At 42.2% G+C, this 22,436-nt stretch overlaps 2 protein-coding genes and 28 non-coding genes across 32 annotated transcripts; 29 read left to right on the forward strand and 1 right to left on the reverse strand.

The window, feature by feature from the left end:
• Window positions 1–860: 860 nt before the first annotated feature.
• On the forward strand, window positions 861–934 carry TRNAN-GUU (transfer RNA asparagine (anticodon GUU)). Its single transcript has one exon. It is a non-coding gene; the product is annotated as a tRNA-Asn (tRNA).
• A 695-nt stretch (window positions 935–1,629) lies between these two features.
• Window positions 1,630–1,703, forward strand: TRNAN-GUU (transfer RNA asparagine (anticodon GUU)). The gene has a single exon. It is a non-coding gene; the product is annotated as a tRNA-Asn (tRNA).
• A 119-nt stretch (window positions 1,704–1,822) lies between these two features.
• Window positions 1,823–1,896, forward strand: TRNAN-GUU (transfer RNA asparagine (anticodon GUU)). Its single transcript has one exon. It is a non-coding gene; the product is annotated as a tRNA-Asn (tRNA).
• Window positions 1,897–2,015: 119 nt separating this feature from the next.
• Window positions 2,016–2,089, forward strand: TRNAN-GUU (transfer RNA asparagine (anticodon GUU)). The gene has a single exon. It is a non-coding gene; the product is annotated as a tRNA-Asn (tRNA).
• A 119-nt stretch (window positions 2,090–2,208) lies between these two features.
• Window positions 2,209–2,282, forward strand: TRNAN-GUU (transfer RNA asparagine (anticodon GUU)). The gene has a single exon. It is a non-coding gene; the product is annotated as a tRNA-Asn (tRNA).
• Window positions 2,283–2,401: 119 nt separating this feature from the next.
• On the forward strand, window positions 2,402–2,475 carry TRNAN-GUU (transfer RNA asparagine (anticodon GUU)). The gene has a single exon. It is a non-coding gene; the product is annotated as a tRNA-Asn (tRNA).
• Window positions 2,476–2,594: 119 nt separating this feature from the next.
• TRNAN-GUU (transfer RNA asparagine (anticodon GUU)) lies at window positions 2,595–2,668 on the forward strand. Its single transcript has one exon. It is a non-coding gene; the product is annotated as a tRNA-Asn (tRNA).
• Window positions 2,669–2,787: 119 nt separating this feature from the next.
• On the forward strand, window positions 2,788–2,861 carry TRNAN-GUU (transfer RNA asparagine (anticodon GUU)). The gene has a single exon. It is a non-coding gene; the product is annotated as a tRNA-Asn (tRNA).
• A 119-nt stretch (window positions 2,862–2,980) lies between these two features.
• TRNAN-GUU (transfer RNA asparagine (anticodon GUU)) lies at window positions 2,981–3,054 on the forward strand. Its single transcript has one exon. It is a non-coding gene; the product is annotated as a tRNA-Asn (tRNA).
• Window positions 3,055–3,173: 119 nt separating this feature from the next.
• On the forward strand, window positions 3,174–3,247 carry TRNAN-GUU (transfer RNA asparagine (anticodon GUU)). The gene has a single exon. It is a non-coding gene; the product is annotated as a tRNA-Asn (tRNA).
• A 119-nt stretch (window positions 3,248–3,366) lies between these two features.
• TRNAN-GUU (transfer RNA asparagine (anticodon GUU)) lies at window positions 3,367–3,440 on the forward strand. The gene has a single exon. It is a non-coding gene; the product is annotated as a tRNA-Asn (tRNA).
• Window positions 3,441–3,559: 119 nt separating this feature from the next.
• On the forward strand, window positions 3,560–3,633 carry TRNAN-GUU (transfer RNA asparagine (anticodon GUU)). Its single transcript has one exon. It is a non-coding gene; the product is annotated as a tRNA-Asn (tRNA).
• A 119-nt stretch (window positions 3,634–3,752) lies between these two features.
• Window positions 3,753–3,826, forward strand: TRNAN-GUU (transfer RNA asparagine (anticodon GUU)). Its single transcript has one exon. It is a non-coding gene; the product is annotated as a tRNA-Asn (tRNA).
• A 119-nt stretch (window positions 3,827–3,945) lies between these two features.
• On the forward strand, window positions 3,946–4,019 carry TRNAN-GUU (transfer RNA asparagine (anticodon GUU)). Its single transcript has one exon. It is a non-coding gene; the product is annotated as a tRNA-Asn (tRNA).
• A 119-nt stretch (window positions 4,020–4,138) lies between these two features.
• Window positions 4,139–4,212, forward strand: TRNAN-GUU (transfer RNA asparagine (anticodon GUU)). Its single transcript has one exon. It is a non-coding gene; the product is annotated as a tRNA-Asn (tRNA).
• A 306-nt stretch (window positions 4,213–4,518) lies between these two features.
• On the forward strand, window positions 4,519–4,592 carry TRNAN-GUU (transfer RNA asparagine (anticodon GUU)). Its single transcript has one exon. It is a non-coding gene; the product is annotated as a tRNA-Asn (tRNA).
• Window positions 4,593–4,711: 119 nt separating this feature from the next.
• TRNAN-GUU (transfer RNA asparagine (anticodon GUU)) lies at window positions 4,712–4,785 on the forward strand. Its single transcript has one exon. It is a non-coding gene; the product is annotated as a tRNA-Asn (tRNA).
• A 119-nt stretch (window positions 4,786–4,904) lies between these two features.
• Window positions 4,905–4,978, forward strand: TRNAN-GUU (transfer RNA asparagine (anticodon GUU)). The gene has a single exon. It is a non-coding gene; the product is annotated as a tRNA-Asn (tRNA).
• A 119-nt stretch (window positions 4,979–5,097) lies between these two features.
• TRNAN-GUU (transfer RNA asparagine (anticodon GUU)) lies at window positions 5,098–5,171 on the forward strand. Its single transcript has one exon. It is a non-coding gene; the product is annotated as a tRNA-Asn (tRNA).
• A 119-nt stretch (window positions 5,172–5,290) lies between these two features.
• TRNAN-GUU (transfer RNA asparagine (anticodon GUU)) lies at window positions 5,291–5,364 on the forward strand. Its single transcript has one exon. It is a non-coding gene; the product is annotated as a tRNA-Asn (tRNA).
• Window positions 5,365–5,483: 119 nt separating this feature from the next.
• TRNAN-GUU (transfer RNA asparagine (anticodon GUU)) lies at window positions 5,484–5,557 on the forward strand. Its single transcript has one exon. It is a non-coding gene; the product is annotated as a tRNA-Asn (tRNA).
• A 119-nt stretch (window positions 5,558–5,676) lies between these two features.
• On the forward strand, window positions 5,677–5,750 carry TRNAN-GUU (transfer RNA asparagine (anticodon GUU)). Its single transcript has one exon. It is a non-coding gene; the product is annotated as a tRNA-Asn (tRNA).
• Window positions 5,751–5,869: 119 nt separating this feature from the next.
• TRNAN-GUU (transfer RNA asparagine (anticodon GUU)) lies at window positions 5,870–5,943 on the forward strand. Its single transcript has one exon. It is a non-coding gene; the product is annotated as a tRNA-Asn (tRNA).
• Window positions 5,944–6,062: 119 nt separating this feature from the next.
• Window positions 6,063–6,136, forward strand: TRNAN-GUU (transfer RNA asparagine (anticodon GUU)). The gene has a single exon. It is a non-coding gene; the product is annotated as a tRNA-Asn (tRNA).
• Window positions 6,137–6,255: 119 nt separating this feature from the next.
• Window positions 6,256–6,329, forward strand: TRNAN-GUU (transfer RNA asparagine (anticodon GUU)). The gene has a single exon. It is a non-coding gene; the product is annotated as a tRNA-Asn (tRNA).
• A 119-nt stretch (window positions 6,330–6,448) lies between these two features.
• TRNAN-GUU (transfer RNA asparagine (anticodon GUU)) lies at window positions 6,449–6,522 on the forward strand. The gene has a single exon. It is a non-coding gene; the product is annotated as a tRNA-Asn (tRNA).
• A 119-nt stretch (window positions 6,523–6,641) lies between these two features.
• TRNAN-GUU (transfer RNA asparagine (anticodon GUU)) lies at window positions 6,642–6,715 on the forward strand. The gene has a single exon. It is a non-coding gene; the product is annotated as a tRNA-Asn (tRNA).
• Window positions 6,716–7,027: 312 nt separating this feature from the next.
• On the forward strand, window positions 7,028–7,101 carry TRNAN-GUU (transfer RNA asparagine (anticodon GUU)). Its single transcript has one exon. It is a non-coding gene; the product is annotated as a tRNA-Asn (tRNA).
• A 9,474-nt stretch (window positions 7,102–16,575) lies between these two features.
• LOC103984881 (1-aminocyclopropane-1-carboxylate synthase 6) lies at window positions 16,576–22,160 on the forward strand. Of its 3 annotated transcripts, XR_010486966.1 has the most exons (6): window positions 16,577–17,313; window positions 17,415–17,549; window positions 19,526–19,686; window positions 19,768–20,950; window positions 21,049–21,527; window positions 21,609–22,160. XR_010486966.1 is itself a non-coding variant. In XM_065108693.1 (5 exons), the coding sequence occupies exons 1-4, from the start codon at window positions 16,831–16,833 to the stop codon at window positions 20,609–20,611; spliced, it is 1,623 nt and encodes a 540-aa protein (XP_064964765.1). In that variant the 5' UTR covers window positions 16,576–16,830; the 3' UTR covers window positions 20,612–20,629; window positions 20,808–20,975. The 3 variants fall into 3 exon arrangements, 2 of the variants coding, with proteins under 2 accessions (XP_064964765.1, XP_009400722.2); XM_065108693.1 differs by lacking the exons at window positions 21,049–21,527; window positions 21,609–22,160 and having other exon boundaries at window positions 16,576–17,313; window positions 19,768–20,629; window positions 20,808–20,975; XM_009402447.3 differs by lacking the exons at window positions 21,049–21,527; window positions 21,609–22,160 and having other exon boundaries at window positions 19,768–20,975.
• On the reverse strand, window positions 20,841–21,881 carry LOC135613262 (uncharacterized). The gene is made up of 2 exons (XM_065110365.1): window positions 21,147–21,881; window positions 20,841–20,924 (listed from the first exon to the last, which is right to left on the reverse strand). Exons 1-2 carry the CDS (start codon window positions 21,879–21,881, stop codon window positions 20,841–20,843), a joined length of 819 nt encoding a protein of 272 aa, XP_064966437.1.
• Window positions 22,161–22,436: the final 276 nt, after the last annotated feature.

Consider the following 22,436-nt stretch of genomic DNA (forward strand, 5'->3'; position numbering starts at 1 on the left):
AACTATAATTTTCCTTGTATATAACTATCCTTGTATATTATAATTTTCCATGTTTGATTCTCTTTTAGTGACTCAACGTGGCCTTCCCCATATCCAAATCTCTTTGGAAGGAACTTGGTGAAGGCCAATGGTGCAGCTCTGTAGCACCACTAGAATGGGTACGACTCTTAACTCATCTGTACTTTGCTAAATATTTCTCCTTATAAACAATACAGTTTTCAATCCATCACCTGGTAATCATTTGGTACATTTTTTTGTTGAATTTTATCTTACCAAAGATGCCTAGTTGTCTTATGATGCGCTCAATTTTGTTTGTTGAATACATTTCCAAATCACCTTTGATTGATACAAACTTTACTTTGTGAAGCCAAACACCATCCAATTGTGAATTGACATAATAGATTTATACTGGTTGAATTAGTTTTGTTGGTAATTTTCTACAACGAACATCCTCCTTCCAGTGTTCTTTGTTTCTTTTCCTTTTTTGACATGAAACTTTTAAAACCAACATCTAGCCTTGCATTTGGTTTCTTTTACGTTCCCTGAAACTACAACTTTCCTTGCATATAATTATCCTTCCGCTCAATACTCGTGACATCATGTTTGATTCAGTTCAGGTGTCTTAGCTTCCATATCCAAATCTCTTTGGAAGAAACTAGAATGTTTTTTAATTTTACAAATCAAAACATTACCTAGTTCTCTACTAGTATATTAGACCGAGTGATTGTAGAGTTAGTTTTATTTCTATTTTTCACTAATTGCATTATCCACGCTTAAATTAATTACTTGTCTAGTAGTTTTTATTTGAAGTTTTCTTTTTTATTTTTCCACTAATCACTTATACACATTTTAACTAACGAGCTGGAATAGCTCAGTTGGTTAGAGCGTGTGGCTGTTAACCACAAGGTCGGAGGTTCAAGCCCTCCTTCTAGCGTGATAAGTATTAAATTTGGTTTTATTTATATTTACATTAATTATTAGTATAAAAGTTTTTATTTTTTAGTTTTTTTCTTCTTTTTTCACTAATTACTTATACACATTTTAACAAGCGAGCTGGAATAGCTCAGTTGGTTAGAGCGTGTGGCTGTTTAACCACAAGGTCGGAGGTTCAAGCCCTCCTTCTAGCGTGATAAGTATTAAATTTTATTTTATTTATATTTACACTAATTACTAGTATAAAAGTTTTTATTTTTTAGTTTTCTTTTTTATTTTTCCACTAATCACTTATATAAACTTTAACCAATGAGCTGGAATAGCTCAGTTGGTTAGAGCGTGTGGCTGTTAACCACAAGGGCGGATGTTCAAACCCTCCTTCTAGCGTGATGAGTATTAAATTTAGTTTTATTTTTATGTTTTACATTAATTATTAGTATAAAAGTTTTTATTTTTTAAGTTTTATTTTTATTTTTCCACTAATTACTTATACACATTTTAACTAACGAGCTGGAATAGCTCAGTTGTTTAGAGCGTGTGGCTGTTAACCACAAGGTCGGAGGTTTAAGCCCTCTTTCTAGCGTGAAATTTATTAGATTTAGTTTTATTTACATTAATTACTTGTACAAAAGTTTTTATTTTTTAGTTTTCCTTTTTATTTTTCCACTAATGACTTATACACACTTTAACTAACGAGCTGGAATAGCTCAGTTGGTTAGAGCGTGTGGCTGTTAACCACAAGGTCGGAGGTTCAAGCCCTCCTTCTAGCGTTAAAAGTATTAAATTTGATTTTATTTATATTTACATTAATTACTAGTATAAAAGTTTTTATTTTTTAGTTTTCTTTTTGATTTTTCCACGAATTACTTATACACACTTTAATCAACGAGCTGGAATAGCTCAGTTGGTTAGAGCGTGTGGCTGTTAACCACAAGGTCGGAGGTTCAAGCCCTCCTTCTAGCGTTAAAAGTATTAAATTTGATTTTATTTATATTTACATTAATTACTAGTATAAAAGTTTTTATTTTTTAGTTTTCTTTTTGATTTTTCCACAAATTACTTATACACACTTTAATCAACGAGCTGGAATAGCTCAGTTGGTTAGAGCGTGTGGCTGTTAACCACAAGGTCGGAGGTTCAAGCCCTCCTTCTAGCGTTAAAAGTATTAAATTTGATTTTATTTATATTTACATTAATTACTAGTATAAAAGTTTTTATTTTTTAGTTTTCTTTTTGATTTTTCCACGAATTACTTATACACACTTTAATCAACGAGCTGGAATAGCTCAGTTGGTTAGAGCGTGTGGCTGTTAACCACAAGGTCGGAGGTTCAAGCCCTCCTTCTAGCGTTAAAAGTATTAAATTTGATTTTATTTATATTTACATTAATTACTAGTATAAAAGTTTTTATTTTTTAGTTTTCTTTTTGATTTTTCCACGAATTACTTATACACACTTTAATCAACGAGCTGGAATAGCTCAGTTGGTTAGAGCGTGTGGCTGTTAACCACAAGGTCGGAGGTTCAAGCCCTCCTTCTAGCGTTAAAAGTATTAGATTTGATTTTATTTATATTTCCATTAATTACTAGTATAAAAGTTTTTATTTTTTAGTTTTCTTTTTGATTTTTCCACGAATTACTTATACACACTTTAATCAACGAGCTGGAATAGCTCAGTTGGTTAGAGCGTGTGGCTGTTAACCACAAGGTCGGAGGTTCAAGCCCTCCTTCTAGCGTTAAAAGTATTAAATTTGATTTTATTTATATTTACATTAATTACTAGTATAAAAGTTTTTATTTTTTAGTTTTCTTTTTGATTTTTCCACGAATTACTTATACACACTTTAATCAACGAGCTGGAATAGCTCAGTTGGTTAGAGCGTGTGGCTGTTAACCACAAGGTCGGAGGTTCAAGCCCTCCTTCTAGCGTTAAAAGTATTAAATTTGATTTTATTTATATTTACATTAATTACTAGTATAAAAGTTTTTATTTTTTAGTTTTCTTTTTGATTTTTCCACGAATTACTTATACACACTTTAATCAACGAGCTGGAATAGCTCAGTTGGTTAGAGCGTGTGGCTGTTAACCACAAGGTCGGAGGTTCAAGCCCTCCTTCTAGCGTTAAAAGTATTAAATTTGATTTTATTTATATTTACATTAATTACTAGTATAAAAGTTTTTATTTTTTAGTTTTCTTTTTGATTTTTCCACGAATTACTTATACACACTTTAATCAACGAGCTGGAATAGCTCAGTTGGTTAGAGCGTGTGGCTGTTAACCACAAGGTCGGAGGTTCAAGCCCTCCTTCTAGCGTTAAAAGTATTAAATTTGATTTTATTTATATTTACATTAATTACTAGTATAAAAGTTTTTATTTTTTAGTTTTCTTTTTGATTTTTCCACGAATTACTTATACACACTTTAATCAACGAGCTGGAATAGCTCAGTTGGTTAGAGCGTGTGGCTGTTAACCACAAGGTCGGAGGTTCAAGCCCTCCTTCTAGCGTTAAAAGTATTAAATTTGATTTTATTTATATTTACATTAATTACTAGTATAAAAGTTTTTATTTTTTAGTTTTCTTTTTGATTTTTCCACGAATTACTTATACACACTTTAATCAACGAGCTGGAATAGCTCAGTTGGTTAGAGCGTGTGGCTGTTAACCACAAGGTCGGAGGTTCAAGCCCTCCTTCTAGCGTTAAAAGTATTAAATTTGATTTTATTTATATTTACATTAATTACTAGTATAAAAGTTTTTATTTTTTAGTTTTCTTTTTGATTTTTCCACGAATTACTTATACACACTTTAATCAACGAGCTGGAATAGCTCAGTTGGTTAGAGCGTGTGGCTGTTAACCACAAGGTCGGAGGTTCAAGCCCTCCTTCTAGCGTTAAAAGTATTAAATTTGATTTTATTTATATTTACATTAATTACTAGTATAAAAGTTTTTATTTTTTAGTTTTCTTTTTGATTTTTCCACAAATTACTTATACACACTTTAATCAACGAGCTGGAATAGCTCAGTTGGTTAGAGCGTGTGGCTGTTAACCACAAGGTCGGAGGTTCAAGCCCTCCTTCTAGCGTTAAAAGTATTAAATTTGATTTTATTTATATTTACATTAATTACTAGTATAAAAGTTTTTATTTTTTAGTTTTCTTTTTGATTTTTCCACGAATTACTTATACACACTTTAATCAACGAGCTGGAATAGCTCAGTTGGTTAGAGCGTGTGGCTGTTAACCACAAGGTCGGAGGTTCAAGCCCTCCTTCTAGCGTTAAAAGTATTAAATTTGATTTTATTTATATTTACATTAATTACTAGTATAAAAGTTTTTATTTTTTAGTTTTCTTTTTGATTTTTCCACGAATTACTTATACACACTTTAATCAACGAGCTGGAATAGCTCAGTTGGTTAGAGCGTGTGGCTGTTAACCACAAGGTCGGAGGTTTAAGCCCTCTTTCTAGCGTGAAATTTATTAGATTTAGTTTTATTTACATTAATTACTTGTACAAAAGTTTTTATTTTTTAGTTTTCCTTTTTATTTTTCCACTAATGACTTATACACACTTTAACTAACGAGCTGGAATAGCTCAGTTGGTTAGAGCGTGTGGCTGTTAACCACAAGGTCGGAGGTTCAAGCCCTCCTTCTAGCGTTAAAAGTATTAAATTTGATTTTATTTATATTTACATTAATTACTAGTATAAAAGTTTTTATTTTTTAGTTTTCTTTTTGATTTTTCCACGAATTACTTATACACACTTTAATCAACGAGCTGGAATAGCTCAGTTGGTTAGAGCGTGTGGCTGTTAACCACAAGGTCGGAGGTTCAAGCCCTCCTTCTAGCGTTAAAAGTATTAAATTTGATTTTATTTATATTTACATTAATTACTAGTATAAAAGTTTTTATTTTTTAGTTTTCTTTTTGATTTTTCCACAAATTACTTATACACACTTTAATCAACGAGCTGGAATAGCTCAGTTGGTTAGAGCGTGTGGCTGTTAACCACAAGGTCGGAGGTTCAAGCCCTCCTTCTAGCGTTAAAAGTATTAAATTTGATTTTATTTATATTTACATTAATTACTAGTATAAAAGTTTTTATTTTTTAGTTTTCTTTTTGATTTTTCCACGAATTACTTATACACACTTTAATCAACGAGCTGGAATAGCTCAGTTGGTTAGAGCGTGTGGCTGTTAACCACAAGGTCGGAGGTTCAAGCCCTCCTTCTAGCGTTAAAAGTATTAAATTTGATTTTATTTATATTTACATTAATTACTAGTATAAAAGTTTTTATTTTTTAGTTTTCTTTTTGATTTTTCCACGAATTACTTATACACACTTTAATCAACGAGCTGGAATAGCTCAGTTGGTTAGAGCGTGTGGCTGTTAACCACAAGGTCGGAGGTTCAAGCCCTCCTTCTAGCGTTAAAAGTATTAAATTTGATTTTATTTATATTTACATTAATTACTAGTATAAAAGTTTTTATTTTTTAGTTTTCTTTTTGATTTTTCCACGAATTACTTATACACACTTTAATCAACGAGCTGGAATAGCTCAGTTGGTTAGAGCGTGTGGCTGTTAACCACAAGGTCGGAGGTTCAAGCCCTCCTTCTAGCGTTAAAAGTATTAAATTTGATTTTATTTATATTTACATTAATTACTAGTATAAAAGTTTTTATTTTTTAGTTTTCTTTTTGATTTTTCCACGAATTACTTATACACACTTTAATCAACGAGCTGGAATAGCTCAGTTGGTTAGAGCGTGTGGCTGTTAACCACAAGGTCGGAGGTTCAAGCCCTCCTTCTAGCGTTAAAAGTATTAAATTTGATTTTATTTATATTTACATTAATTACTAGTATAAAAGTTTTTATTTTTTAGTTTTCTTTTTGATTTTTCCACGAATTACTTATACACACTTTAATCAACGAGCTGGAATAGCTCAGTTGGTTAGAGCGTGTGGCTGTTAACCACAAGGTCGGAGGTTCAAGCCCTCCTTCTAGCGTTAAAAGTATTAAATTTGATTTTATTTATATTTACATTAATTACTAGTATAAAAGTTTTTATTTTTTAGTTTTCTTTTTGATTTTTCCACGAATTACTTATACACACTTTAATCAACGAGCTGGAATAGCTCAGTTGGTTAGAGCGTGTGGCTGTTAACCACAAGGTCGGAGGTTCAAGCCCTCCTTCTAGCGTTAAAAGTATTAAATTTGATTTTATTTATATTTACATTAATTACTAGTATAAAAGTTTTTATTTTTTAGTTTTCTTTTTGATTTTTCCACGAATTACTTATACACACTTTAATCAACGAGCTGGAATAGCTCAGTTGGTTAGAGCGTGTGGCTGTTAACCACAAGGTCGGAGGTTCAAGCCCTCCTTCTAGCGTTAAAAGTATTAAATTTGATTTTATTTATATTTACATTAATTACTAGTATAAAAGTTTTTATTTTTTAGTTTTCTTTTTGATTTTTCCACGAATTACTTATACACACTTTAATCAACGAGCTGGAATAGCTCAGTTGGTTAGAGCGTGTGGCTGTTAACCACAAGGTCGGAGGTTCAAGCCCTCCTTCTAGCGTTAAAAGTATTAAATTTGATTTTATTTATATTTACATTAATTACTAGTATAAAAGTTTTTATTTTTTAGTTTTCTTTTTGATTTTTCCACGAATTACTTATACACACTTTAATCAACGAGCTGGAATAGCTCAGTTGGTTAGAGCGTGTGGCTGTTAACCACAAGGTCGGAGGTTCAAGCCCTCCTTCTAGCGTTAAAAGTATTAAATTTGATTTTATTTATATTTACATTAATTACTAGTATAAAAGTTTTTATTTTTTAGTTTTCTTTTTGATTTTTCCACGAATTACTTATACACACTTTAATCAACGAGCTGGAATAGCTCTGTTGGTTAGAGCGTGTGGCTGTTAACCACAAGGTCGGAGGTTCAAGCCCTCCTTCTAGCGTTAAAAGTATTAAATTTGATTTTATTTATATTTACATTAATTACTAGTATAAAAGTTTTTATTTTTTAGTTTTCTTTTTGATTTTTCCACGAATTACTTATACACACTTTAATCAACGAGCTGGAATAGCTCAGTTGGTTAGAGCGTGTGGCTGTTAACCACAAGGTCGGAGGTTCAAGCCCTCCTTCTAGCGTTAAAAGTATTAGATTTGATTTTATTTATATTTCCATTAATTACTTACACAATCTGTTTTTAATTTTGAAGTTTTAATTTTTATTTTTTCACTAATTACTTATACACACTTAAGAAAATAATTGAGAATTGTGTTGTTGATTACAGCATATAACTAATAAACATAAGGTTGGAGTTTCAAGTCGTCATTCTAACGTAAAAAGTCTTATTTTTGTTTCGAAAACCAAAACTTCACCTAGTTCTGGAGCACAAAGAATGTTTTTTTTATTTTACAAATCAAAACATTACTTGGTTCTCCATCGGTATCTTAGACTGAGTTATTGTAGATTTAGTTTTATTTCTATTTTTCCACTAATCACTTATACTTGATCTTGAGATTTTAAATTTTCATTGTCCTCAATGGTTCAAAACTTAAAATCTTTGGTATGTTAGATTAATAGTTGTAGAATTAGTTTTCTTTCTATTTTTCCACCAATCACTTATATTTGATCTTGAGCTTCTGAATATTTATTGTCCTCGGTAGTTCAAAACTTAAATCGAGTGAACGGGCATTAACGTCGACTCGACGTCCCCAACGTCACCCCCTCAGCCAGCGGCTCCCTCGCCCATACCCTGCACGTTCACCCAAACGCAGAGGGCGACGATCGATGCCGCCCATACCCTGTGACAGGATGGTCCGCCACGCGACCCTAATGGCAATGTCAAATCCAGCCAGAGGCACGACCCTGTTCTGACAGGCAGGAACATCAGGTAATATCAGATCCAAACTATAAAGAGTCGGGGGCCCTAAAGGTCAAGGTAAGGGGGAACTCTTCAGAAAAAAGTCCTCTTCTCGTTCACTAATTGGACCGTCGGAGGGGTCGGGCCAGAAAGGCGGTCCGACCTTTGTGCAGGTACACGACGATCGCATTGCCAGGGGACTGTCACGAGCGCTCACCCAAAAGACGTCAAGATGCTCTACCCGTGATCTTCGGCATCCGGACCCCTGAACCGAGCCGTGTCGTCCCGAGATTACGGCTTAAACGGGTGCAGACCGTATCAGAATGGCGCTAGAAGGAGGGCCCCGAATGCCGAACGATCCTCACGCCGACCCCGTCGGACCCGTCACCCACGGAGTAGGAGGAATGCCGACGTCAACGCCAGATCGTTATTGGCGCCTGTTCAACGACTTAGGGATGCCACCCCCATTACCCGCGGTCGACCCCCCGGCCGTACCGCCCGAGGCGTTTTTCGCCCTCGCTAAGCAAGTGCAGGGAATGGTGGAGATAATGCAGACCGTTGTCCCACTTATTCCCGAAAGCAGGCGACTGACAGACGCCTCCGCCGACCCAGCCCATCAAAGGCCGGGCACGGGACAGGATGCAACCAGCGAAACCCGAGACGGGGCCGTCCGCCACGAGGGTTCGCCCACACGCGTTTCTCCTGCACCCTCCCGAGCCGCACGACGCCGCCCCGAGCCTGACACCGTATTGTCCGACTCGGCGGACAGCTTCATTAAGGTACAATTCTCCCAGGTCAATCGCCGCCTGGACGAGTTCCGACGCGAGCTTCAAAGGTCGCGGGATGAATCAAACGAGGGCACCTGGGGGGGGGGGATCCCCTTTTGTTCAGGAAATACAAGAAAAACCTGTCCACCTCAACTTTAGGGTGCCGGCCTTAGAAACATACGACGGCGGCTCCGACCCAGCGGAGCATGTCGCCGCGTTCAGAACTCAGATGGCCCTTTACGGCACGTCCGATGCGCTAATGTGTCGTACGTTCCCGACCACCTTCAGAGGACCAGCACACGCATGGTTCAGCCGGCTGCGCCAATCCTCAATCGCATCTTTTGACCAGTTCGCCAAGGAGTTCGAACAAAACTTCCTCACCAGCGCGCGGCCTCGGCCTTCCATAACCGCCCTGCTGGCACTGTCGCAGCACGAAGAGGAAACGCTCGCACAGTTTGTGACACGCTTCGCCGCGGAGATCCGCGGGTATTCGGACACTCACCCCTCTTTGATCATGCAGGCGTTCCTGACGGGGCTGAAACCCTTGAGGTTCTTCTGGTCACTAATTGAGAAGCTGCCCGCCACTGTCCCTGAGATGCTCCACCGGGCCAACCAATACGTCGCCGGCGAAGCGTTGGCAGCAGGAAGACGCACGGTCGGGAAGAAGTCGCAGACCGAGCAACCCCAAGCCGCCGCCTCGTCGGTCGACCCCCAACCCCGTCGGAGGCTCGACCATCCCGAGCAGCGGCTCCCGAGGCCTCCGCCCCTCCCACTCAACACGCCTCGTACCGAGATCTTCCTCCAGATCAGGGAGAAAGGTCTTTTGCGGCCCCCCAATCCCATGAGAGCTACTTACAAAAATCGGTTGAAATACTGCAGGTTCCACCGAGACCATGGCCATGACACAGAAGACTGCCACGACCTCCAGAACCAGATTGAGGAGCTGATCAGAAGAGGGTACCTCGGCCGTTCTCTCAAGGAACCCCGGGAAGCAACCCCGCGTCCCCGGATGCCCGTGGAAAGGCAGGTTGACGTCATCATCGGGGGACCGGCGGCAGGCGGTAGCAGCTCAAGCGCAAGGAAATCCTATGCCCGGAGCTCGGTCGAGAAACGCCCCCGACCCAAGCTAGAACCCGAAATCTCTTTTGGGGCCGAGGAGGGGGAAAGGTCCCATCATGACGACGCTCTGGTGATCTCTATCCAGATCGCTAACGCTCGGGTAAAGCGAGTAATGGTCGACACTGGGAGCTCCGCCGACGTTCTGTACCTCGACGCCTTCAAAAGGCTCGGCTTGCCCACCGAGGACCTCATTCCCATGAGCTCGGCACTCACGGGATTCACCGGAGACTCAATCTCCCCGCTCGGCACCACCACACTCCCTGTCACCATTGGGGAGGAACCAAGGACCAAGACAATAATGACTACGTTCATGGTGGTCAACCTGCCCTCGGCCTACAACGTCATCCTCGGACGCCCAACGCTCAACAAGCTAAAAGCGGTGGTCTCAACCTACCACCGAGCCATCAAGTTTCCCACCTCGGCGGGGGTCGGAGAGTCACGAAGCGACCCAGGCGAGTCGAGAAGGTGCTACCTCACCGCGGTCTCCCTCCCGAAGAGAGCATGCCCCCATGTCCCAGACCCTCGAGAAGAGGCCGCCACATCAACGCACCTTGAACCACCCGAGCAGCTTACCGAGGTACCAATAAAGGGAGACTGGCCCGGTCAGACTGTGAAAATCGGCGCAGCCCAGCCCGAAGAAAACCAGCTCCAGCTCGTCGAGTTCCTGAAGGCAAACGCCGATGTATTCGCATGGTCGCCCAAGGAAATGCCAGGGATCGATCGGACGGTAGCCGAACACCAACTTAACATCAATCCCGAGGCCAGGCCGGTGAAGCAAAGACCACGGAGGTTCGCCCCCGACCGGCAGAAGGCTATCAGCGAAGAAGTCGACCGATTGACAGAGGCTGGATTCATTTCCGAAGTAAAGTACCCCCAGTGGCTGTCAAATGTAGTCCTCGTTAAAAAACCAAATGGAAGCTGGCGGATGTGCGTTGACTACACAAATCTCAACCGGGCGTGTGCCAAAGACTACTACCCGCTCCCGAGAATAGATCAGCTAGTCGATGCCACCTCGGGTTACGAACTCCTTACCTTCTTGGACGCATACTCGGGCTACAACCAAATCCGCATGGCACCAGCGGACCAAGAGAACACCGCCTTCATCACCGACAGAGGAATATATTGCTACAAGGTGATGCCGTTCGGCTTAAAGAACGCTGGGGCAACCTACCAGAGGATGGTCGACAAGCTGTTCAGACGCCAAATTGGCAGGAACATGGAAATATATGTGGACGACATGATCGTAAAGAGCAGAACCGCGGAGGCGCACCTGGCCGACTTGGCGGAAACCTTTCAGACCCTCAGGCGATTCAATATGCGTTTGAACCCCGCAAAGTGCGTCTTCGGGGTTAGCTCGGGGAGATTCCTCGGCTTCGTCATCCACCAGAGGGGAATAGACGCCAACCCAGAAAAGGTACGGGCCATAACCCGGATGCACTCACCCCGCTCCGTCAAAGAAGTACAGTGTCTCACGAGGAAACTGGCGGCGCTCAGTAGATTCATATCCAGGTCGGGCGACAGATGCCTGCCCTTCTTCCAGGCCCTGCAACAAGTCAACAACTTCACCTGGACACCCGAGTGCGAGGAAGCTTTTGAAGACCTAAAGGCGTACCTTACCCGCCTACCCCGACTCGCTTCCCCTGAGCCAGGGGAAACCCTGGGACTTTACTTAGTGACGTCAGCACGGGCAGTCAACTCGGTACTGGTCCGAGAAGCACCGCCGAAGCAGCAGCCCATCTATTACGTTAGCCACGTCCTCGCCGGGGCCGAGGCGCGGTACCCCCCTATCGAAAGGCTGGCTCTGGCGTTGGTAAAGACGGCGCGAAAGCTACGCCCATACTTCCAGTCCTACACAATCAAAGTCATCACCGACCAGCCGCTGCATAAAATCCTATCCAAGTTTGACGTGTCGGGTCGAATGTTACGATGGTCGGTCGAGCTCAGCGAGTTCGACATCCAATACTCTCCTCGGAACGCCATCAAAGCCCAGGTACTGGCCGACTTCATCTCTGAACTAACGCCCGAGGATTGTGCAGAGGGACGGAAGGATACCGACCGTGCGTGGACCCTGCACGTTGACGGCTCCGCCATCACCGGTGCGGCCGGAGTCGGCCTCATCCTTAAAAGCCCTACTGGAGAAACCTACGAAAGGTCCATCCGACTGTAATTCCAAGCCACCAACAACGAAGCCGAGTACGAGGCGCTACTACATGGCCTACGCCTCGCCTTGGAGATGCAGGTAGACAACCTCGAGGTATTCAACGACTCTCAACTAGTGACGGGACACGTGAATGGGAGCTACGAGGCCAGGGACCCCACGATGGTATCATACCTGGCGGAAACACAGCGGCTCGCCCGCCTCTTCAGCCGGTTCTCAATCACACAAGTGCCCCGGGCCCAAAACGCATCCGCCGATGCTCTGGCAAAAGCAGCCTTCGCACGGGGTTTAGAAAAAGCCTCCGTGACCGAGCCCATAACGGCCCCGACCATACCATCCTGCGGCGTCGTCGAGACCCGAACCCCGCCGAACTGGATGGAGGAAATACTCCGCTTCAAGACAGATGGGACGGAGCCCGACAACCCGGCGGCAGCAAGACAACTAAGGCGAACGCAGGCCTGGTATAGCTTGGTCGGCGGGAAGCTGTACCGCAGAGGTTTCTCACAGCCCCTCTTGCTCTGCCTCGCACCCCCCGAGGCCCACACCATCCTTGCCGAGCTTCACAAGGGAGTCACCATGAAGTCAACGGGGATACGGACCATGACGCCAGCCGTCCCATGGGAGGACAATCGAAGTGACTCCACTCAGGGGGTGATGGCGACGCGACATGCCGTGACACCCTCCGCGCGTGGGCCGCACCCTGCCCGAGTGAACGGGCATTAACGTCGACCCGACGTCCCCAACGTCACCCCCTCAGCCAGTGGCTCCCTCGCCCATACCTTGCACGTTCACCCAAACGCAGAGGGCGACGATCGATGCCGCCCATACCCTGCGACAGGATGGTCCGCCACGCGACCCTAATGGCAATGTCAAATCCAGCCAGAGGCACGACCCTGTTCTGACAGGCAAGAACATCAGGTAATATCAGATCCAAACTATAAAGAGTCGGGGGCCCTAAAGGTCAAGGTAAGGGGGAACTCTTCAGAAAAAAGTCCTCTTCTCGTCCACTAATTGGACCGTCGGAGGGGTCGAGCCAGAAAGGCGGTCCGACCTTTGTGCAGGTACACGACGACCGCATTGCCAGGGGACTGCAGCTAGCCATCTCAGAATACCACGCTCTAATCGGGTTGTCACGAGCGCTCACCCAAAAGACGTCAAGAGGCTCTACCCGTGATCTTCGGCATCCGGACCCCTGAACCGAGCCGTGTCGTCCCGAGATTACGGCTTAAACGGGTGCAGACCGCATCACAAGTTTTCTTTTAAATTTCTAAAATCGAATCATCAACTAGTTCTTGATTGGTATGTTAGACTGATAGTTGAATTAGTTTTATTTCTATTTTTCCATCAATCACTTATATTTGATCTTGGGCTTCTGAATATTTATTGTCCTCACTAGTTCATTTTTGTTGTACATTAAACTGACAGGTATTGTAGAATTAGTTTTCACTCTATTTTTTCGCCAATCATATTTGATCTTGATCTTATGAATTTTTATTGTCCTCCTTCTGTCACAAGGATTTTTTTTGTATGTTAGACTGATAGTTGTTGTAGAATTATTTTTTTTTTAATTTCACCAATAGCTTATATTTGATCTTAAGCTTCTGAATTTTTATTGTCCTCGGTAGTTCAAAATTTAAAATTTGAAATCATATACTATATTTTTTAAGAACTCAGCATATATCTTATTCTATATTAACTTCAGCTTTTTGTGCCCTGCTTTCCTTGTTTCATCATCATGTATGCCTGAACATCACGAACTTTAGCTATGCCAAATCAGAATGGTAAAGAAGACTAACACAGAATGCCAAATCTGAAAATGCTTTAGCAGCCATTTAACATTTACTTTAGAACAAACAGCTTGTAAGCTAACAGGTAATCGAACTGTTGAATGTGTCTGTGATTAGTAGGAACAGATAAGGGTACTGGCAGATACTAGCATGGCAGCTCCTTGTGCTTGTCTAGGGACAATAATGTTATTTGCGCCTGCTGTAATGCTTCCTTGGAAGAAATGAATTCCCTGCTGCACAACACTATAACACCAAATTTGATTTGATTCAAACAACTCAAGAACGAGGCTGATAGCAATCTGATATCCACCTCTCTTTGCAAGAACTCGGGGGGTGGTCGAGGCTGCAGCTCTGTTTTACCACCATAATAGGTATGTCTGTTAAAGATCTCTCCTGATCAACTATACAGTTTGCTGGATGATTTGTGAATCTCAGTTATTGTGTTTCAGTCACCAATAGTACTGTCCATATAAGATTGAAATGCCACTAATTAAGAGCTGGAATATCTCAGTTAAAGTGCATGATTGTAAACCCTAAGATCGGAGGTTTAAACCCTCTTTCTGGCATTTAATTTTTTTTTAATTTAAATTTTATTTTTGGAGTATGTGTTTTAACTCTATTGAATTATCTGTCTTAACAAACATTATTATTATAGATAAAATTTGATTTTTATTTAACTCTGTCATGATCTTTGAAACTCTTTCTACTTGAGTCAATTGAATTCTCTATTTTACCAAACATACATTACTTAACTTAGGGTTTTTATTTAATTTTATTTTTGATCTATGTGGCCTAAGTCTCACCAATAACAATTTCCTTTTTAATTTTAATTTTGTTTTTGGAGTATGTGGCTTATCTGTCTTACCAAACATTGTTATTATAGATAAGATATTGAATTTTATTTAACTCTATCTTGATCTTTGAAATTTTTTCTCTTACCATACATTGGTCTTGTAGATTGATAATTGTTGTCGAATTATCATTTATTTTTTATATTTTGATTTTATTTTTGAAGTCTGTGACTTGAGCCTATTTGAATTATCTGTCTTACCAAACTTGAATATGATAGATAAAATATTACTTTTTATTTAACTCTAGACTGATCTTTTGAATTCTAATGTCTTCCCATACATCACTTGAATTAGGCTTCATGATGGATTACAGCTTAACATTTTAAAGATAAACATCCTCTAATTATCATAGTTTCCTACTATGCACAGAAACCGTGATTTTTTCTTATTTCATTTTTCTGAACTTTTGTTGATCTTTTTAATTGTATTGTGTTACCAAATATTAATATGATAACTGAAAATTGTTGAATCAGCTTTGAGTATCTAAATAACCAATTTTAGAACCAACCATTGATGCAATGAATAGATAGTTTAGTCTTATGGTTTCCAATTGATAAGGCATATTTTGGTCCAAGATAACTCACCGTAAACATCACAAACGAAGTGATACGAATGTAACACTGTATGCCATCGGAACCATGAGATGCATGCCACCGGAACCATGGGGTGCACGCCACATCAAGTTCCAACTATACAACTATGCGACCTAACCACCACCCTAAGAGCCTAGGGCGGTATCATCTGATGCCGTAGAAGCACCCCCCAGAGATGCCATCTCGTCAGAGGGGATGTCCCACCTCGCAAGGGTCAACGGGCACATTAAACTAAGGCGCGATTGACTCTTGCACGTAGGGATAAATATCTCCGGCCGACCCCAAGGAAGCGGGGAAGAAAAAGGGGAAAAAAACCAATCTAACTTGCTCATCGGAGGGGCCAAAGTTGGGACACACTCGATGAAAGCCTTTTTGCAGGGAGATGGTCGTCATCAAGTCACAGGCGCTTTCACCTCGAAGTCGTCTCCCAATACGCAGAGGAGGGCGAACTAGTGGCTCGGATCCGATAGGTGCTAGTCTCGTCTCCTGTTCCAAAGAGGAGCCCACATAGTGAGGAAGGTCACCATCTATCCTAGGGATGAGCGGACACGTCTTCCCACAAATGGAGCTCGAGGTCAACGGACCTTGGAAAGACAACCCTCGCATTCCCACCAGAAGTTCCCGACATCGACACGTAGGCCTAACCGTACTGACTCATCAATCACGGTACCTTTGTTAACCAACACCAACTAAGCACAGAAACTAGCTCAGTTACAACTATAATACTGGGGATTAGAGATAAATAAGTTGTCAATTGTTATGTTATAAATTACTGTATTATTTTTTAATGATAAACAATGAAGACAGGGCTTGATCCTACAACCTGGTAGTCACAAATTCATTACTGGATAAACAAGTTAGCAATTTCTATCGATTTAATTTTTCCTGCATTTACCAACTTCGATATCCAAGTCTTGCAATGTCTATCAATCGGTTCCATAAATCCATAGTTCAATCAATTCTATTTCTAATTTTCTACTAATCACTTTACCAGTGGATGAACAGGATAGATTCAAGTTTAAACAATCTCGCTCGAAATAGTCATTTTTTTATAAAAAAAATTAATCTTGCATTTCTCGAATTTTATTTTCAATATCATACATGGCATAATTGGGAGAGAATGTTCATCCCCACACATAATGAGCCAATATTGAGTTTGATATCCTTCAGACTTGGACGCGAGAGAACAGACGTCTGAGATCCAAAGAACCAAACCGTAACGAGATAAGCACGCACCGGCACCTGAGGGTGCGAGAGAGGTGTGCTGGTTCGTTGCCTCCTGACGTGCCGCCAACCCGACGGTGGAAACCCCTGGGCGGCCTGCGGGATGCGTGGCGCGCCTACCGTGCGGACGAAGTCGAGGTGGGGGCACCCGAGCGTGACCTGTGCGGTGGGAACCGGGAACGACAACAACCGAGGCGAAGCAAACAGAGATACAGATGGATGATGACAAGCTTCCCTCGTTGGGATCTCTCGGGCTGGGACCTCTCTCACGTCCACCACCGCACGTCCCAGATCTCCTTCCTCGTGTGGCCACTCCCACCAAAACATCCCCTCAAACCCTCACACTGCCCTCCTCAGCTCCCTCCTTTACCTCCTCCTTAAAGCACAACCACATTCAAGCAGAAGAATTGTTATAAAAGAGTGTGGCCAACGGCGACGCTTCCTTCTATGTTTACAAATACAATGCAAACCAACAAGGTATAAAATAATCTCGCCCCTCTTCCTCCCGTCGATGAGCCCAACCCCCTCCAAGAAATCCGCCGACGCCGCCGCAGCCGCAGCTACAGCGACCCAAGCCCGGTCGTCCGCAACCGGCCTCGGCGGTGGAGGGGGCGGCGCGGGCATGCGGCTCATCGTACCTCTCCAGGGCGTCGTCCAGGGTCGCGGCGGCCTCGTCCTCGGCACCCTCATCCCCTGCGCCCTCTTCTACTTCCTCCAGTTCTACCTCAGGCGCAACCGCTCTCCTCCTCCTACTTCGCCGCAACCCCCCGCTGCCAACGGCCCCGATCTCCCCGGCATCGTCCGGTCCTCCTCCCGCAACTTCCTCTCCGCCCGCGGCTCCTCCGGCCACGCCGCCGTCTCCTCCCGCGCGGCCTCGATCGCCAGATCCGGCGATTCGCCTTACTTCGTCGGGACTAAGAAGTGCTCCGAGGACCCTTACCATCCCGTCGATAACCCCGACGGCGTCATACAGCTTGGGTTGGCCGAGAACCGCGTAGCTTTCTTTTACCCTAGAAAAACTGTCATCTTTCTTCTTCCTTTTGGGGTTTTTTACCCGTGAGGAGTTTCTTATCGATTGTTGTTGGTTTGCTGCAGTTGTCTTTGGATCTAATTGGGGACTGGCTTGCGAGAAATGTGACGAATACCCTACTCGACGAGCGGCAGGGTGGGCTGAGCATCAGCGGATTGGCGACGTACCAGCCTTTTGATGGGTTGGTGGAATTGAAGATGGTGAGCAATCGACCTCCTTTCACCGCACAACTAGTTTAGTTGTTTCTTTTCCTATGAATAGCAATTAGTTTTCCTGTTGTTTCTCCTCCTGCTTCACGCTAGATTTTTCTGTGGTAAAACCAGAATTTTCTTTTCTTTATTGCTTCACAACTTCTGCGGTCTCATCAGTAGTCATATTAGTCTGATTTAAATCACTTTGCTCTGCTGGTCAATATGAAAGTTCAGATCTTTCCATAGATTTTTAGATTATTACAGGTTGATGTTCAAGTAATGCTTAACTTATGTTCTAAGATTTCTTTTTTTTTTAGTCAGAATGAAAACTTTTAGTTTTCCTGCAAGTTCACCTTCCTTTTAAGCTGCAAGTTCCGTGGAAATTTTTTTATGCATGAACACATAAGACGTCTCCAAATTTTAATCAACTCAGTGGGGGGGACAAAAGAGTTTGCCATTCATCTTTGCCAATTTTCAAACTTTTGCTAAAGTTAAGTGGTTTTCATCCAAGGAGGAGTCATCTTTTTCTATTAGAGGAATTCACCTGAAAGTTCCTTCTTGCCATCTTGCAAAACATTTGGTGGAAAATAAGTTCAATCTTACGGAGAGAGGAAGAAAAAGGCATTATTTTCTTTTGTAAAACATAAGAAAAAAGAGCCTGCGCCCTAAAGTTCTTTCCATGCAAGGAAGAATGGGTTGGGGGAATAAAGAGAAATACATGGAAAGAGAAGTCACTTCTCCAAGCAATATTAATACCAAGTGGAAATCAACTCTGTTTTCACAAAAGGTTTTCATATCTTCAGCATGAAGGAGGGTGTCTTTGGAAACACTTCTGGGAAATGAGTTGATATTTATGAAATTACCTATATTGTGTAATCAAAGTCGGAAAGTCGAACTCAGAAGTAAAGCCTTTATTCACTTTTGAGAGTCAACTATGCATACCGAATACCAAAACAACAAAGAAGGCAGGCACAGGATTTGATTTTTAGCATGAGAAGGACAGCACAAACATCCTTCGAAAAATCACTGCTGCCATCTAGTTTTAAGTAGCTTTCTAATGATAGTGTTGACTTACATGGAAGATCAGATTAAACTAAGTTGTTTTAAGCTTCACCTTTTAGTTAAAATTGTTAGCTTTTCCCACTTGCATTATTCTACAAATTTCTTTATGGATGTCTTTTTTTCCATAAGTATTAAAACCATGAGCAGTCGATAGGGTGCATGATTCTTAAAGAATTTAGCTTTCTGGATTACTGGAGTTGGTGCTTTACTAGGTTATCATGTGTCGGTTTCTACTGAAGAAGTTACATAAAGGTCATAAATGTAGCTTGGGTGCTCAATAAGGTATCTGCAATTATTACGAGATTTTTTTGTAGGTTTTGCAAATATCTGGCAAAGGATTTTTCATAATATTACTAGCTGCAGCTATCATATTTGGTTTGTCGATGATGCCTCAATGTTGTGATGATTATCCCACTATTGCTTTTACTATCTTCTTTTGTTGTTTCAGGATGCATAACTAAGTTTAAGAAACATTTTATTTCACCCTAAAAGATGTGGGCATGATATGCATCGATTAACAGACAGTCAGGCCGATGGTTGTCTTCTGAAGCATGTATTCAATTATATGATTGTAATTAGCGTTCCAGTACACACTGGTGGTGGATTCTTTGCTCATCCATTCCCCTTCTGGACATGTTGTGTGTTCTTCTCTTTAGCCATGTTTTATATGATTGGGCTATTTTAATTGCCGGGATATCTAATGAAGCAATAATAACCGAGAGAAAGAAAAATATCTTGGAAGTGTTACGTGTAAGCATTCATTTTGAAAAGGCAGGTGATCTTGGTGTACTGCTTATGTTTGTTGAATATGATTATTTAGACTTCTCTCTGTTCTATCGTCTTACTAGACCTAATTGTATGTTCTTTATAGGATTGATCTTGGAAAGATTTTGTAATATCATACTCATGTTTACTTTTGATAGGCTGTGGCTGAATTTATGGGACAAGTCATGCAAGGGTCAGTCTCGTTTGATCCATCGCAAATAATAATGACAGCTGGCGCAACTCCAGCAATTGAAATTCTCAGTTTCTGCCTGGCAGATGCTGGAAATGCATTTCTTGTTCCTTCACCGTATTACCCAGGGTGACTTGCTTGTTCCACCAAAAACTTGTCTCCATGTTTCATACTGAGACATTTTTACAATTTTAGTATTTTGATGTACAGGTACGACAGGAATATAAGATGGCGAGCTGGCATAGAGTTGATACCCGTTCCATGTCGAAGCACTGACAACTTTGGTTTAAGTATTCCTGCACTCGAAAGAGCATACAATCAGGCAAAAATGCGAGGTGTCAAAGTGCGAGCTGTTCTTTTCTCAAACCCCTCCAACCCTGTGGGCAATCTTCTGCACAGGGAAACATTACGAGACCTTCTTGACTTTGTTACGGAGAAGGGCATTCATGTCATTGCTGATGAAGTGTTCGCAGGGTCAACCCATGGTACTGAAGATTTTGTGAGCATGGCGGAAGTTTTAAACACAGATGAGTTTGATAGAAGCAGGGTTCACATAGTATATGGCTTGTCAAAAGATCTCTCCGTCCCAGGCTTTCGGATCGGTCTCATCTACTCTTTTAACGAACATGTCATTGCGGCTGCCTCGAAGCTGGCAAGGTTCTCCTCCGTTTCTGTTCCAACCCAGCACTTGCTCATCTCGATGCTTAATGACACTAAGTTCATCACACAATATATCAAGACGAACAGAGAGAGACTCCGAGTAATGTATGCATTGTTAGTGAATGGCCTTAAACAGTTAGGTGTTGAGAGTGTCAAAAGCAGTGGTGGTTTTTACTGTTGGACGGATATGAGCAAATTTATGAAATCATACAGTGAGAAAGGGGAGCTTGAGCTATGGAAGGAGATGCTTAATGTAGCTAAGATTCATTTGACACCTGGAACGGCATGCCATTGCATTGAACCTGGATGGTTTCGTTTATGCTTCACAACATTGACTGAGAAGGATGTGCCTGTAGTTTTGGAACGCATCAAGAGAGTTGTTGATAACCATTGAGTCTACTAAAGCAGAAAGGTAGAGGTCTTTGGTACAAATATGTTCATAAGGCTGGAAAGTCGATCACATCGAGTCTCTTTCAGTAGTCTCGTATCCTCTCCAGGGTTGTCATCAATTTTGGTAGTGTAGGCTTCGCTTCATGCTTCTCTTATCCTTGCTGATGTAACTACATCAAGGTGCACCACTACTCGTGCAGAGACCTCCGCTTGGTGAAGAGATTTCTTTTCACTTACCAGCTGCTAATATATGCTCTCATCTTGTTACCATTTGCAATGAACGGAAAGCATGTAAGCACCCTCTTCTTTAGGTAATCCTGTGATGGACAAATTGGTTTAGAATGTGAGTATAATTTCCATATCTTTCATTACTTGTCTATTATGTCAGTAATGTGGAAGTAAAGAAGAGGTTTTTAATCTGATGCTTGTAATGGTAGACAGGTTTATTAGCCTACACGCAATGGATCATTTTGGCAAGTTAATGCACCCATTGCACTCTCCAAGGATGATGGATGGATATACTACAAGCAATCATTTACCTTTGGGTGCTCTCTCTTCCTGCCTTCGTTTTGCTTCCTTCTGCAGCTTAGCTTGCGACTCAGCAGTATGAGCTCCCCGAGTGTCAGCCCCCTCCTTGCCATGCCTGCGTGTTCGCTGCTGCAATGGTTTGGGCCACGGCGAGCAGCCACAGCAGATGGAGCTTCGTCTTCCCCGCTGGGCAGCGGGAAAAGGAACTGAATCACCGAAGTGTCTGTGCCCACCTCCGCTGCCTCTGAGCTGCTGTGCCCATCCGTTCCCGATACAGAGTGCCAGTCCTCGTTCCGGTAGGAGCCGTTCTCGCTAAAGCTCTCCCACGCAGCAGTCACATCAGCGAAAGACAGGTCTGCATTGTCGTCCATCTTGAAAGAAAAGGCTTCGAGGTAAGAATCCATGGCGCCTCCCTCCGTTTCATCGACGAAGGGATTCATGGGACCAGACTTCTCATCGACAAAAGGGTTCAGGTGACAGCTCGACGCAGGACGAGGATCCAACCCATTCAGATCGCCGGCAGTCAACAAGTCCGGCACGGTGGGAGGAATCTGGATTGGCTTCCCGGGCTTCTCTTCCCATTCGAAGGGGACGGAAACCACGAGTCTCGTCGGCGGCGAAGACGAGATCACGGGGACTCTCTTCGGTACGCCGGGTTTCTCTTCCCAAAGATACGGGACGGTGATCTGCTGCTTCTCTCGCTGCCGAGGACGCGACGCAGAGGACTCCTCACTCTCCTCCGCCATGGTCGGTAGGTTCGAAAACTCGTTGCATGCTCGTCCACGCCGTGGACACGAGTAGATATAGGAAAAGCTTTGTTGGATTCGACGAAGCTGTTCCACGATCGAAATGTTCTCGCTCAACTGTACCAATTGGCGTGGCCATAGCCATCGCAGACCCAACCCACTTTCCCACCTGCCCAAATTAACATTTACGAAACTAAAAAAGGGCAAGATTTCAAGTAGGATTAGTTATATATCGATCGATGTTGGATCATATAAATTCATATTCATTATTTTCTTAAATGATTTCCGATGGTATACATCGATATATCATTGTGTATAAACATTATATTATCGGTGCCGATTATTATTATTATTATTATTATTATTATTATTTGATTGAAGTTAAAATCCTTCTATTTTTACTCTTTAAACTTCCATGCCGATTATTATTATTATTATTATTATTATTATTTGATTGAAGTTAAAAGCCTTCTATTTTTACTCTTTAAACTTCCGGCTATCATAACTACTCCACGTTAAAATAGGTCTGTGATGGTTGATGTTCTCTTGGAAAAC

The sequence above is a fragment of the Musa acuminata genome, chromosome BXJ2-5, assembly GCF_036884655.1.
Source record: "Musa acuminata AAA Group cultivar baxijiao chromosome BXJ2-5, Cavendish_Baxijiao_AAA, whole genome shotgun sequence".
NCBI lineage: Eukaryota > Viridiplantae > Streptophyta > Magnoliopsida > Zingiberales > Musaceae > Musa > Musa acuminata.